This window comes from Enhydra lutris, unplaced genomic scaffold (genome assembly GCF_002288905.1).
Source record: "Enhydra lutris kenyoni isolate GAN:26980312 unplaced genomic scaffold, ASM228890v2 scaffoldscaffold27, whole genome shotgun sequence".
Lineage (NCBI taxonomy): Eukaryota > Metazoa > Chordata > Mammalia > Carnivora > Mustelidae > Enhydra > Enhydra lutris.
This window is the reverse complement of record NW_019154111.1, coordinates 4,858,631-4,872,677: the sequence shown is the minus strand read 5'-3', so window position 1 is coordinate 4,872,677 and position 14,047 is coordinate 4,858,631. Positions and strand designations below refer to the sequence as shown.

Below are 14,047 nucleotides of genomic sequence, written 5' to 3'. Positions count from 1 at the left end.
GACATAAGTAGGTTGAAAGTAAAAAGATGAAAAAGATAATATACTGTGAAATAGGCAGTTTTGTTAACAAACAAACATATGCTTAACATATGATCCAGCAATCACTTTCCTGGGCATTTATCCCAAAGAAATGAAACCCTGTGTCTACACAAATACCTATTCCCAATGTCAACAGCAGCTCTATTTGTAATAACCAAAAACTGGAAGTAATCCAAGTGTCCTACAGTAGTGAATGGTTAACAAACTGGTTTGGCATGGACTACTATTCATTAATAAACAGGAATGGTGATGATAAGCCTGACTCCATTTCTTGATGTTTGACTGTTGACAGCTTTTAAGCCTCACCTTTTCCTCTTCCCCTTGTGCCCCACATCTGGACAAAGTGATAAGAAGTGCTAGTCCCTCTCTGATGCCATCAAGTGGTTCAAACCACACAAGCCCCTGTTCCTGCTTGGGAACCTCATCCCAGCCACACCCCCAACCACAATAAAAACCCATCCAGTCTTCTTGCTTGCTCTCTCAGGCCATTTTGAACCTGCTTGAGAGGCCTGGCCTACTTTCCCCCGCGGGCCTCAATTATATAAGTAATAAATCTTACCATGCTCTCTGGGTGTGGCAATATCGCTCTTGACATACAAACCAAACTTTGGGTGGAGGTTCCACCTGCTTTTTCAGAGTTATATAATAGGAGCAAACTATTGGTACACACAGTAACTCGGATTTATTTTTTTTTATTTTTTTTATTTTTTTTTTAATTTTTTTTAAAGATTTTATTTATTTATTTGACAGAGATCACAAGTAGATGGAGAGGCAGGCAGAGAGAGAGAGAGAGGGAAGCAGGCTCCCCGCTGAGCAGAGATCCCGATACGGGACTCGATCCCAGGACCCTGAGATCATGACCCGAGCCAAAGGCAGCAGCTTAACCCACTGAGCCACCCAGGCGCCCCACTCAGATTTATTTTTTAAAGATTTTATTTATTTCTTTGAGAGAGAGAGCACCAGTCGGGGAGCAGCAGAGGGAGATGGAGAAGCAGACTCCCCACTGAGCAGGGAGCCCAGTGCGGGGCTTGATCCCAGGACCCCAGGACCATGACCTGACCCGAAGGCAGACACTTAACCAACTGAGCCACCAAGGCAACCCCAACTATCTTTTTTTTTTTTTTAAACTTTATTTGTCAGAGAGAGAGAGAGAGCACACGCAGGGGAAACAGCGCATGGAGGGAAAGCAGGCTCCCTGCTGAGCAAGGAGCCTTATGTTGGACTCTATCCCAGGACCCTGGGATCATGACCTTAGCTGAAAGTAGACACTTAACTGACTGAGCCACCCAGGCATTCCATAACTCAGATTTTTTTAACTGAAGTATAGTTATACACAATATCACATTAGTTTCAGGTGTACAACATAGTGATTCAACAACGCTATGCTCACAAGTGTAGCTACTATCTGTCACCATACACTATTATAAACCATTGACTATATTTCCTATGCTGTACCAAAATAACTTGGATTAACAAGGAATAACAAGGACATTATGCTGAGTGAAAAAGCCAATCTCAAAGGGTCCTGTACTGCTTGATTTCATATATATATGTATATATGACATTTGTGAAATTATAGAATTGTAGAGATGTAGAACAAATTGGTGATTGCCGGGGGTTAGGGCTGGTGAGCAGGGAGGGGAGCACACATGACTGACTATTTACAGGTAGCACAGCCTTGTGGTGATGGAATAGTTCTGTATCTTGATAGCAATGCTAGTTACGTGAGTCTACACATTTGATAAAATGACAGAACTATACGCACGCACTGTAGCAATGTCAACTTCCTGGTTTCGATCCTGTGATATTGCACTAAGGTAAGCTGTAACTGCGGGAATTGGGTGAAAGGAACATGGGACTTCTTTGTACTATCTTCATAATTTCCTGTAAATCTAGGATTATTTCAAAATAAAATGTTCTAAGAAATGAACCAGAGTTATATCCAGCAATATAGATGCATCTTAACATGTGTAAGACAAAAAAGAATATTTATGGTATTCACAGAGATAAAATTTTGAGAGGCAAAATTTAATTATATTGTCTAAAGGTATATACATAAAACTGTAAAAGAAAAAGCCAAAGATTTTGACAGTCAAAAACTGATGACCAAAAAAGTTGGAATAGTAGTTGCTTCCGGAAGGAAGGAGAAGGTTGTGGTCTGGAAGGGAAACACAGAGCTTCTGTTTTGCTGTCAAAGTCTTGTTTCTTGACCTAGGTGATGGTTACATTTGCATTCAGGTAATAGGCATTAAACTGTACATTTGTGTTTCACTGTTCACATTGTTATTTCACCAAAAGTAATTTGAATAGGTCATAGGAAGAAGGATTAACCTTGAAAAGTAATAAGAACATTTCTTCCTGTGAGATGGGCAGAAATGAGGGAAGGATCAATAAGAATACAAATATAATTTGAACTGGAGGGAGGAAAGTTGTGTTTTCCCTGAAAGACAGAAAAACGCTAAGAGTGCAATAGAGATTTTCAGGAAATTGGCAAAGGTTTAGAACAACAGTTTACAGGAATGGAGAGGTAATTCAACCACCCTGAACAAGAGCGATGGCCCAGTAGTTTGAAGCCTTCAGCGAAATGGCAACACTACATTTATAATGGCCGGTCAACAAAACTCATCTAGGGGCACCTGGGTGGTTCAGTCGATTAAGCATCTGCCTTCGGCTCAGGTCGTGATCCCAGAGTGATCCCAGAAACCTGGGATCGAACCCCGCATCAGGCTCCCTGCTCAGCGGGGAGTCTGCTTCTCCCTCTCCCTCTGCCTGTCACTCCCCTTGCTTGTGCTCTCTCAATCTCTGTCAAATAAATAAATGAAATCTTTTTTAAAAAAGAAAGAAAAAAAAACTCGTCTAAAGAGAATTTAGTGGTATTAGACATGCACTATGAGGCCAAGGAAATGTGTCATATATCTGGGAAAGAGGTCTGTCAAAATGAATTAAACATTTAGAAGATTTGGTGTTTAGTAGTATCCATCTAGGCATTTTGAGAATTTAGGAACAAGGTCAGGGAAAATAATGTTCTCTTGGGTTGAACTTGATCAGATTAGCATAAAATGAATGATAATAGTCATCTAAAAATCTATGAAGGAAACCGGAAAGATACCCTGCTCAAATCAGTTTATCAAGATCATACTATAATTAGAAGAAATGATAAATGTGTTGATTACAGCATAATTTGACTGTATGTAGAAAAAAATATTGTTGAAAACTGGATGAAGGTAAGTTGATGTAAATCGAACCATGTCTCAAATTGAGTTTCCTTTTTGTTTTAATAAGAAATTGAAGTTCTATCTAGTTTGCTAACCGATAATGTTATCACTAACCATACACTTTTTTATACTGTTCTTTTTAATGGTATCTTTACATTTAGTTTCATTCTGTGCAATCTTTTGAATATAAGTATTATCACAATATTTTCTTTTAATCAGATGGGCCAGTTCTACTATTCAGCCAAAGCTTTTGATGTCCTAGAGAGGCTGGATCCCAACCCTGAATATTGGGAAGGCAAGAGGGGTGCCTGTGTGGGCATTTTCCAGATGATCTTAGCTGGAAGAGAACCCAAGTAAGTAATCAGACAAGAGACACTACCTCTGTTCTTTTGCAGGTTTGTGAGGGAAAAGAATTGCTTTCTTGGATGCCATCTTCTAAAAACCCAAAACTATAATGATGTTTCCTGATGAATAGAAGATTAAGATGTTTCATATTTCTATATGACCTTTTTGCTCCAGAAATTTTTCATGTTGTAAAATCAGGTCATTCTAAATCATATGTACTAGGGACATTGAGCATACTATAGCTCTCAAATATAAAAGCAATATCTATATTTGGATCCAAATGAATTGTCATTTTCATAGAAGTCTTTTTCAATCTCTTCTATTCTTTCCTTTGCCTATTGGCTTTTTCATGTCTTTTAATTTAGGCTTCAAAGAATTAGGAATGGAGTGGGTATGGTTGATAATTCTTTTTTTTTCTTTCACCTTCCCATATTCCAGGAAGTACCAAGACAGTAGATTATATAAAATTAAATAGCATACAGCTCCACTTGTAACAAAAATGAAAATACTTAAAACTAAATTTGGTTTTCTTTTTTTTAAGATTTCATTTATTTATTTATTTGACAGAGATCACAAGTAGGCAGAGACGCAGGCAGAGAGAGATGGGGGAGAAGCAGGCTTCCCGCTGAGCAGAGTCCAACGCGGGGCTCAATCCCAGGACCCTGAGATCATAACCTGAGCTGAAGGCAGAGGCTTAACCCACTGAGCCACCCAGGTGCCCTAAATTTGGTTTTCCAAAAATAACTTTGTGGAATGTATTTGTTACTGGTAAATGAATAGGAGATGTGATTATTTTTTGTACATAAATAATCTGTCAAAAATTACTTCCCGAGGTTGCCTGGGTGGCTCAGTGGGTTAAATAAAGCCTCTGCCTTCGGCTCAGGTCATCATCTCAGGGTCCTGGGATCCAGCCCCGCATCGAGCTCTGTGCTTGGTGGGGAGCCTGCTTCTCTGTCTCTTTCTCTCTCTCTCTGCCTGCCTCTCTGCCTATTTGTGATCTCTGTCTGTCAAATAAATAAATAAATAAATATTTTAAAAAATTACTTCCTGCCTTGTATTTACTTCCAATCCTAAATACAAATTTAAAGAATTTATTAGGTGAAAGAAGATGCTTGAGGGAAAAAAGAAATAGAAAATACGAATATACTCTTAGGGAAGAGGATCAATAGTCAGTCACCTGTACATTTGGCAATAGGGAAGTTTTAGTTTGCATTACTTAAAACATGAGCTTTAATTTTAATTAAATTTAAATTACTTAAAATATAAATATTGGGCAGGGGCTTCTGGGTGATTCAGTCAGTTAAGCATCCGATTCTTTTTTTTATTTTAAAATATTATTTATTTGAGAGACAGAGTGATCGAGCTAGAGAGAGAGAGTACAAGCTGGGGAAGGGACAGAGCGAGAAAGAAAAGCAGATTCCCTCTGAGCAGGAGCCCCATGCTGGCTCAATCCCAAGACCCTGGGATCATGACTTGAGCCAAAGGCAGATGCCTAACTGACTGAGCCACCAGGAGCCCCAAGCATCTGAGTCTTCTTCTTCTTCTTTTTTTTTTTTTCCAAGCATCCGATTCTTGATCTCAGCTCAGATCTTGAGCTCCGTGTCATGAGTTAAGGTCCCACATTGGGCCCCATGCTGAGCTTAAACAAACAAACAAAACCCATAAATACTGGGTATTTGCCCAATCTTGGCCCGGAACGTTCCTGTCTTCCATATGTATTAATATATTAATTTTCTTAAAGAAATCATCCATTCCTCTGGCTTTGTAAAATTTTGCAAATATGACTGTGACACCCAATTTTTGGTGATTACCACCTTAAACAAAGGAGTACTCGGACTCAGAGAAGTAACTTGTTAGTACCGAGCTAGAATTTGAAACCAACTCTTTGAAGCCAGCTCCTTGATATACCCTCTTTCTACTTGGTTATACAGAATAGACATAGAAATAGAAATACTTATGTCATATTAGGACAGAAAACTTAATAGCATGTATATAGATAGTATAAGTAAATAAGGAAGACTTGGTTTAGTGAGGATTTCATAGAATTTCCATTTTATGGAATATTACTCAGCCATCAGAAAGGATGAATACTGGGGTGCCTGGGTGGCTCAGTGGGTTAAAGCCTCTGCCTTTGGCTCAGGTCATGATCCCAGGGTCCTGGGATCGAGCCCCAAGTTGGGCTCTCTGCTCAGCAGGGAGCCTGCTTCCCTTCCTGTCTCTCTGCCTGCATCTCTGCCTACTTGTGATCTCTGTCAAATAAATAAATAAAATCTTTAAAAAAAAAAAAAAAGAAAGGATGATTACTTAACCATTTACATTGACATGGATGGAACTAGAGGGGATTATGCTGGGCAAAACTAGTCAATCAGAGAAAGCGATTATCATATGGGTTCACTCATATGTGGAATATAAGAAACAACACAGAGGATTAGGGGAAAGGAAGGAAAACTGAATGGGAAGTCAACAGAGAGACACAAAAACCATGAGAGACTTTTAACTCTAGGAAACAAACTGAGGGTTGCTGGAGAGGAGGTGGGTGTGAAATGGGGTAACCGGATGATGGGCATTAAGGAGGGCACGTAATGGGATGAGCATTGGATATTAAATGCAACTGATACATTATTGAGCACTACATCTGAAACTAATGAGGTACTAGATGTTGGCTAATTGAATTTAAATTAAAGAAAGAATTCCTGGGGCGCCTGAGTGGCTCAGTGGGTTAAGCCTCTGCCTTCGGCTCAGGTCATGATCTCAGGGTCCTGGGATCGAGCCCCGCATCAGGCTCTCTGTTCAGCGGGGAGCCTGCTTCCCCCTCTATCTCTGCCTGCTGCTCTGCCTACTTGTGATCTCTCACTCTCTCTGTCAAATAAATAAATAAATAAAATCTTAAAGAAAGAAAGAATTCCTGTTTCACTATGCCACCATAAAAATGGAAGGCTTGGAAGTTCATAACTGGCTTGTGAATATGTAGTAACATAGTCTATCACCGAAGACGTCCTGCTGGAAGTATGTGAGGAACAAGTACGAGTTCATTTTTCCTCTTAGTTCACACGCTGTATTGACACACTTTGTCCTTTCAAATCTTTTCCTCAGAGAGACCCTTCGAGAAGTGCTCCATTTACTGAGAAGCACGGGTAACACCCAGGTGGAGTACATCATCCGGATCATGAAGAAATGGGCCAAAGAAAACAGAGTGCCTGTCTAAAATGGCTCCAGAGTCCGAGGGAACTAGTCACCACTTGGATGTGTAAATGGAAAGCATTTTCCTCAAGTTTAATGTGAAACGCAGGGCTCTGTTCTTTGACATTTCCTTCCTTGCCCCTCGACCCTCAAGATCAGTGACTGACTTGCTTAGAACTAGCCTCCTGGCTGAACTCAGTGCCACGGTCTGCCCTGTGGCCTCTGTATGATCCGACTAGCAATAAGACTTTGGACTTGTCTGGTGCCTTTCTTCCAAAAATACTCAGAGAACTCTTACATAATTAACTGACTTTAAGGAGAATGGCATATATTTTTTAATATTGGCATTCTGGCATTTTCCTCTGGCTGCAATGACAAATGCCTTTAATGCTCAAGAGTCACCATCATTCTGTCATCTTCATCTTAGCCATCTGTACATTATCCCATTTTACTGGGGAATTCCATAAAGAATTTCATAATGCATTTTTGAATTGGGAGAGCAAAGGTTATAAATAGCGCTATATTCTAAGAGAGCCAATAAGATCCTTTATCAAACTCGTTAATAGATAATGAATTCTGGGGATTACTCTTGCAGTAATTCTGATGATAAATAACGTTACAGTGGTAACAGGAGCGGTGGAGTTTTTTAAAAGGTGAGTACTAATGAAAGCAATCTCTGTGGTACATTGAAAGGTATTCAAGAAATAGTATACAAATTGCATTAGTCACTTCTCCGTTATATTTTAGGGAACAAAATAGGTTAGGGTTTTTTTTTTTCATATATCGTGCTGAATAAAAATCAATTTTGAAAGGAGGGCTACAAAGATTATATATAGGCAGTGTGGCTATTTATTAATGTAATGATAACAAAGTGAGAACTGTGCAGAGCCCTTTGAGGAACGTCCTGACGGCTGGACTCTGTCCTAAGTCATGGCATATTCCAGCCCCATGTTTCTGAGCTCTCGCAACATATACCTATTATACAACTGAGCAGTTTTAGACTCACAACTGATTTTTCAGAAAATAGACATACATGTTTTTCTGTACCAGATTACCTTTGTTTCTTCTACACCATGTATTTTGTTCCTATAAGTTTAAGGTCTGCAGCGTTACAGGTGTACCAAGTGTAGAGCCATCCCTATCCACCATGAGAGCTGAAAGTCCGTCCTAGTTCCTGGAGCACAGCAGACAGCTTCGAGACCTCACGTAAGCATTGCCTCGGTGGTTGCACCTGTGCCGCCGGTATGCACTGTGGCTGAGCTGTAAGGAATGGGGCCAGGGCCAGGGCCAGGGCCAGGGGCGGCACAGGAGAGATCAGTGACTGCAGGTAGCCTCTGCCTTCTGGACAGTTGCAAGGGGTCCTTTCAGTTCCTGTCTTTTATCTTAGACCCAGTTCTAATCAGTTCGGAGCACAAGTCAAAACAAACTGGCGTGAATAACTGAATTTTAGAAAACAAAATTACATCATTTTTTGTATGCCAAAGCTTCTACTTTCTCATTAATGTTGTTCCTACTTTTTCAGTAGTTGGTTCTCGGCATCTAAGGTACTTGGTGGATCCGAGCTGGGCAGAACCTGCTCTAATTTTCTAATTATCTTGTGATTCTTATTAACGCTCAAAATATTAGTAAACATAGTAGTGGAAAAAGACAGAACACCTCTGTGGCTTTTGGCAATGAAATTTGTCTTCCAGTTAATTGCGATTATTTTCAAATCTCCTATACTTGATAAGCTCTTCTACTGATGGTGATTTACTTTTAAATGAGCTTTTGTTGAATTTAACACTCTAGCGTCTCCCAGCCATTTCCCGGTCTTTTGAGAAAAGCAGATACTCCAAACATAGCAATTCCTGGAATTTTAAACTGATTTTTAGAAAGTGTTTAATCTATAGAAGTGAGCCAAAAAAGCATAAGAACTAGTTTAAGAGGGATACCATCCAATTCTGTATTAAGGATAGCTACTCCTGAAACATGTCGGCAGAGTGCAAGATTGCAGAGCCGTGTTGCGCGGTGCTTTTATTCTGATATGTGATGACCGGGGAGAGAAGAGGGTGAGGCTGAGGAATGTAGCGTCATGTGTACAGTTCAAGACGTCCATGTACTATTTATAGTTGGTAGCAAAGATGACTTGCAAATGGAAAAACATTTTTAATTATTTTTGTACTTTAAAAGAATTATTATATTGTACTGTAATATACTCAAATTAAAGTTTATTATTTGGTCTTATTACGGGATCCTGTTGAGTGCGTTGAATGCAGATCCTGGGTATGTCATGTGCCTTCTCCCCTTTCTTGACCCCAGAATGGAGGGGAAAAAAAATAAAGTCTGGGGCTCCACAGGTACTCCTTATGAGAGAGGAAAGTGGGATTTTTTTTAAGAAGATTTCCACTAAGGCTGTGGTTCCTGCTGGGTCATATTAGGTTTGGCTCTCTGCTGAGTCATAGCTCATTTCAAAAGTGTTATAGCCAGTGCATGGTATGACACCTCGCACAAGGAAGCTCACTGATACTTGGTCACTGAATAATTAAGCGTACTATAGCTGGTAGAGCAAAGGACTCGTGAGACCTGACCTCATGTAATTCTGACTCATCTAATTATTGTTTTATTGTGTGCCATGCATATCCTGGGAGTCAGGAATGCAAAGATAGATAATGCAAGTCCTGACCCTTAAGGAACTCAGTCCAACTGGACTATGTACAACTAAACACAATAGTGTGTGATTGTTGTTGGCAATAGGAACAAAGCTTTGAGAGAAAATAAGGCAGTGGGTTGGGGCGCCTGGGCAGGCCAGTCCGTTAAGCCTCCAACTCTTGATTTCGGCTTAGGTCATAATCTCGGGGTTGTGGGGTTGAGCCCCACATCAAGCTCTGTGCTCCGTGCCGAGTGTGTCCCTCTTCCTCTGCTGTTCACTCTTGCTCGCTCTCTCTAAAATAAATAAATAAAATCTTAAAAAAAAGAAGAAGGCAATGGAATGTTTGTGTCCCTTATCAATCGACACCTCCTGCCTCACTGGGGAGCAGCAATCAGAATGGATCCTGAAACATTGCAGCTAGCAAGATGTCCCGGCTTCCGGCACGCGCGCAGTGTGCGCGACATACATCCAAGCACATGGCAGCCCAAGGACCCGCTCTCCTCCGCTAAGGCTTGGCGCTAAGGCTTGGTGCACTTAGGGGAGAGCAAGTGGGCATTACCGGATCACAGTATTTCTATCTACTTTCTAGTGGCAAAATGAATTCGTGATCCACTACTTCCTCTATTGAGGATTCTCTCATTTTGATTTAGAGAAATGGTCATCTCTGCTTCTTTACCCTCTAAAATACCTCTGAGGTTTGTAGGTATCTGATGATAGTGTTCAAGCAGCGTTCTGCCTCTTTAGAGATGCCGTCAGAGAAGCAACCGTAGAGACCTACTACCGTGCCTGGATCCTGAACCCTGGGCTGCAGGACTAAGTGAAGAGTGGAGACCCCACACTGTCACTGGACGAGTACAACCAGCTGATGCGTGTGTATTGAGTGTGTAGTGTACGGCCTGATTGATGCTTTTTGTTGCAACAAAACCCTTCCTTGAAATAAAATCTGGATGCCATATACAACTAGGAGGGACCACCTTGGTGGTTGGGGCAAAGCGGGGGGAAGAAGCAGATGTAGCAGGGCCCCTACTCGGGCTGCCCATCTCAGGGCGACATACAGACCATATATGAAGTGAGTATACTGCTGGGTGAACCTAAACTGTGCCTAAACTATGGCTACATCTAATTTTATTCATAATAGTTTTTGTATATCCATTCATGTATTCATGTATTTATTTGGTCAGTTACTTACATCTCATTGTGTTCCAGAAAAGATTTGTGATAAATTACCAAAATACATGCTACAAAGTATAAATAGAAGGCATTTGAGAGTAAAAGAAGCCAAGAGTAAAGTTCATACACAAAAGGACATACCAGAATCACTAGAGATGGGCCAAAATTCACCTTTAGGGTTACAACCAACTAAAGCAAAGAGTGAAATATAACCACATAAAAAGCTCACAGTCCACCTATATGAATGAACTCCCTATTGGGAAGAAAAAGTTGGATTCTCAGTGATCTCTGATTGTTTATGGGATTCTAATTAGGGTTTCTGCACTCTAACTGAGACATGACTACATGCTTCACAAAAATGTCAAGGGAGTCCTATTGCTTCCTGAAATGTACAGGTCATTCCTACTATGTACAATTAAATAATTACACTTGTCCTTCTGTTTTTTATTTCCTCTAGAAACATAATTATACTCTCCTTTGCTATTTTTTTCACCAAGGAGTAGTTATTAATATGGTGGAGCTGAGACATGTTATTCACGTTTTTAAAATTACAAGTTGGAGTGCCTGGCTGGCTCAGTTGGTAGAACATGTAACTCTTGATCTCAGGGTTGTGAGTTCAAGCCCCATGTTGGGTGTGGTGCCTACTCGAAGAAGAAGAAGAAGAAATTACAAGTGTGTGTTGGGGTGAAAATGTGGGTAAGTGACCTAAAGAATAATTGCAAGGTACTGTAGAAGCAGTGGAATGATGGGATAGTGTAGTTTATACATTTACTGAGGGGATTCAGTAAAGAAATTTAGGGATATTTTTCTCTCTTGTCATGTAAATAGCTACATAATATTCTCAACTTTGCCTCTTGGCCTGCAATGCCTAAAATATTTACGATCTGGGCCTTTTCAGAAAAGGTTTGTTGAGCTCTGCTCTAGAATATTGCCTTATGAGCCTCAAGTAAAACTTCCTGCAGTGGAACATTTAAGAAGACAAATTGTTGGGACATGACTGAGCTGCCACACTGTATGTGCCCAATGACGTGAAGTATCAAAATCAGGGCACCTGGGTGGCTCAGTGGGTTAAAGCCTTTGCCTCCGGCTCGGGTCATGATCCCAGGGTCCTGGGATCGAGCCCCGCATCGGGCTCTCTGCTCAGCGGGGAGCCTGCTTCCTCCTCTCTCTCTGCCTGCCTCTCTGCCTACTTGTGATCTCTCTCTGTGTCAAATGAATAAATAAAATCTTATAAAAAAAATAAAGTGTCAAATTCACAGAAGCAAAAAGTAGAACGGTGCTCCCCAGGGACTGAAGAGAAAAGGAAAAGAGCAGTGGTTTAATGGGTATAGTTTGAGTCCTCCAAGATGCAGAAGTTCTAGAAATCTGTTTCACAACAATATGAAGATTGATTAAAATATGATTAAGAGGGGCACCTGGGTGGCTCAGTGGGTTAAGCCTCTGCCTTCGGCTCAGGTCATGATCTCAGGGTCCTGGGATGGAGCCCTGCATCAGGCTCTTTGCTCAGCGGGGAGCCTGCTTCCCCCTCTCTCTCTGCCTGCCTCTCTGCCTACTTGTGATCTCTCTCTCTCTTTCTCTCTCTCTCTCTCTGTAAAATAAATAAAATTTAAAAAAATATATGATTAAGATGCCAAGTTTTATGGGGTTTTTTCGATCACAGTGAAAAAGTAAAGTTATGTAAAAATCTATGCCATACAAATACTAGTTTTCCAGAACAAAGGTGGAGTGACTGGCTAGCTGAAGAAGCAAACAAAGAAGACTTCAGAGCGAAGAGCCCAGGAAACCACCTGAATCATTCGCCTCGTTTTTTGAGTATCAGTGTTACTCCCAATATCTCCGGCTCTTTGAACAACTGTTCTTGCCAAAGGCTAATTTATTTTCTTTGGATACTTTCATCAGCTGCTGCAAGCCAACAGAATTTAATTAACTCGCCATTAGTAAAAGGCTTTCCTTGCTTGTTTAACAAAGGAACTACTCAGAACCGGACTTTGGTTGAAGCCTCGTTCTCATTTATTCTTGTGAAGCTATTCCGTTGTGATTTTTTTTGACCTTTGTTTTCCTGTGAGTTGGGATGGTTGTAATGAATGCTTTGTCTAGTCACGTGGCCTATACTGCATTCTCTCCCCACTACCACGGTGTCATTACCTAGTAAGTATGATGGATCGCCTCCTAATTTGATACAAAAAATACTTCACACCCCACAGTGCCTTAAATGACTACTACCACAAGATGATTACTGGAGTTTCTCTAATTATCAAGTGTGTGGATCCTAATTATACATTAAATGAAGGGAAAATGACCACTAGATGGATCTGGGGACCAGTGGGCCCATGGGGGGTGGCCTTTGGCCAGAACTGTATTTATTACCTGGGACCCCCACTCCAACAGTGGGGTCATGGCACATTCTAGGACCCTGTATCTCAGAGTCCTCAAAAGAGCTGGGTATTCCTTAGTGTCCTGTCATCTGAGTAAATGGCCATAGGTCCTTTGGGGGAAAGGATTGGAGAAATCGTGAAATATACATGTATATATGAACTCCCAACAGTTCTATGAGTTTTAGCAAATGTATACAGTCATGTAACAAGCACCAGATAGATAAATGATTTGGTGTTGTACAATAAAGTTATTTTTAATAAAGAAACCCAGATTTAAGTTTATGCTCACTCTTTCAGGTCACAAACACTATTCGGAGACTGGGATTTGACCTGGGCATCTGTCCAGGGTGGCAGAGGAAATAAAAAGGAAAACTAAAGGAACACTGATGACAAAGAGAACTAAAGCTGGGGCAGGTGGGGGAGGTGGAGACAAGTTGCGAACAGTCAAAACTCCAATCGATTAAAAAAAAAAATCTAATCGATAAATGACATTGGACTTCTCAGCAGCAGCTCTGGAAGCTATGAAACAAAGCTGCAGTGCCTTAAGAATTCAGAGGGAAAATTATTTCCAACTAGAAATTGTTATTCAAATATGTAGCAGAACAAATTTCTTTTCAGACATTCTTTTCAGACATAAAATTATCTCCTGAATTATGTGCTAGACCAAGCACATGGGGAAAAAAAAAAAAAAAAAAACTAAGGAAACAAGAAGACACAGCGTGTAAGAAGTGAGGACTCCAGGGTAAGAGCCGGTGAAGGGAATGCCCAGGATAACGACGGGGACATACTTCAAGATGCTGGGCAACAGTCTTAGAGATCAACCAGTACAGACCGGAGCAGGTCAGAGGCTCTAAGAAAGACTCATTCAGGATTAGGGGCGCCTGGGTGGCTCAGATGGTTGGGTGTCCACCTTCAGCTCAAGTCATAATCTCCAGGTCCTGGGATAGAACCCCACATCAGACCCACCTCCCCCACCCCCCACCACCCCGCTGGCTCAGCAGGGAGCTTGTTTCTCTCTCTCCCTCTGCTTCTCCCCCTGCTTGTATGCTCTGTCAGTCTCTCTCTCAAATGAATAAATAAAGTCTTAAAAAAAA

General features: G+C 40.9%; 1 protein-coding gene across 1 annotated transcript in view; it reads left to right on the top strand.

Moving 5' to 3' along the window:
• LOC111151962 (tetratricopeptide repeat domain 26) overlaps positions 1–7,603 on the top strand; it is a 44,893-nt gene extending 37,290 nt beyond the window's left edge. The window contains exons 16-17 of the mRNA XM_022510211.1: positions 3,474–3,607; positions 6,693–7,603. Of these exons, the coding sequence (XP_022365919.1) occupies positions 3,474–3,607; positions 6,693–6,804 (246 nt within the window). The 3' untranslated portion in view covers positions 6,805–7,603. The remainder of the gene's footprint in view (positions 1–3,473; positions 3,608–6,692) is intronic.
• The last annotated feature ends 6,444 nt before the right edge of the window (positions 7,604–14,047 follow it).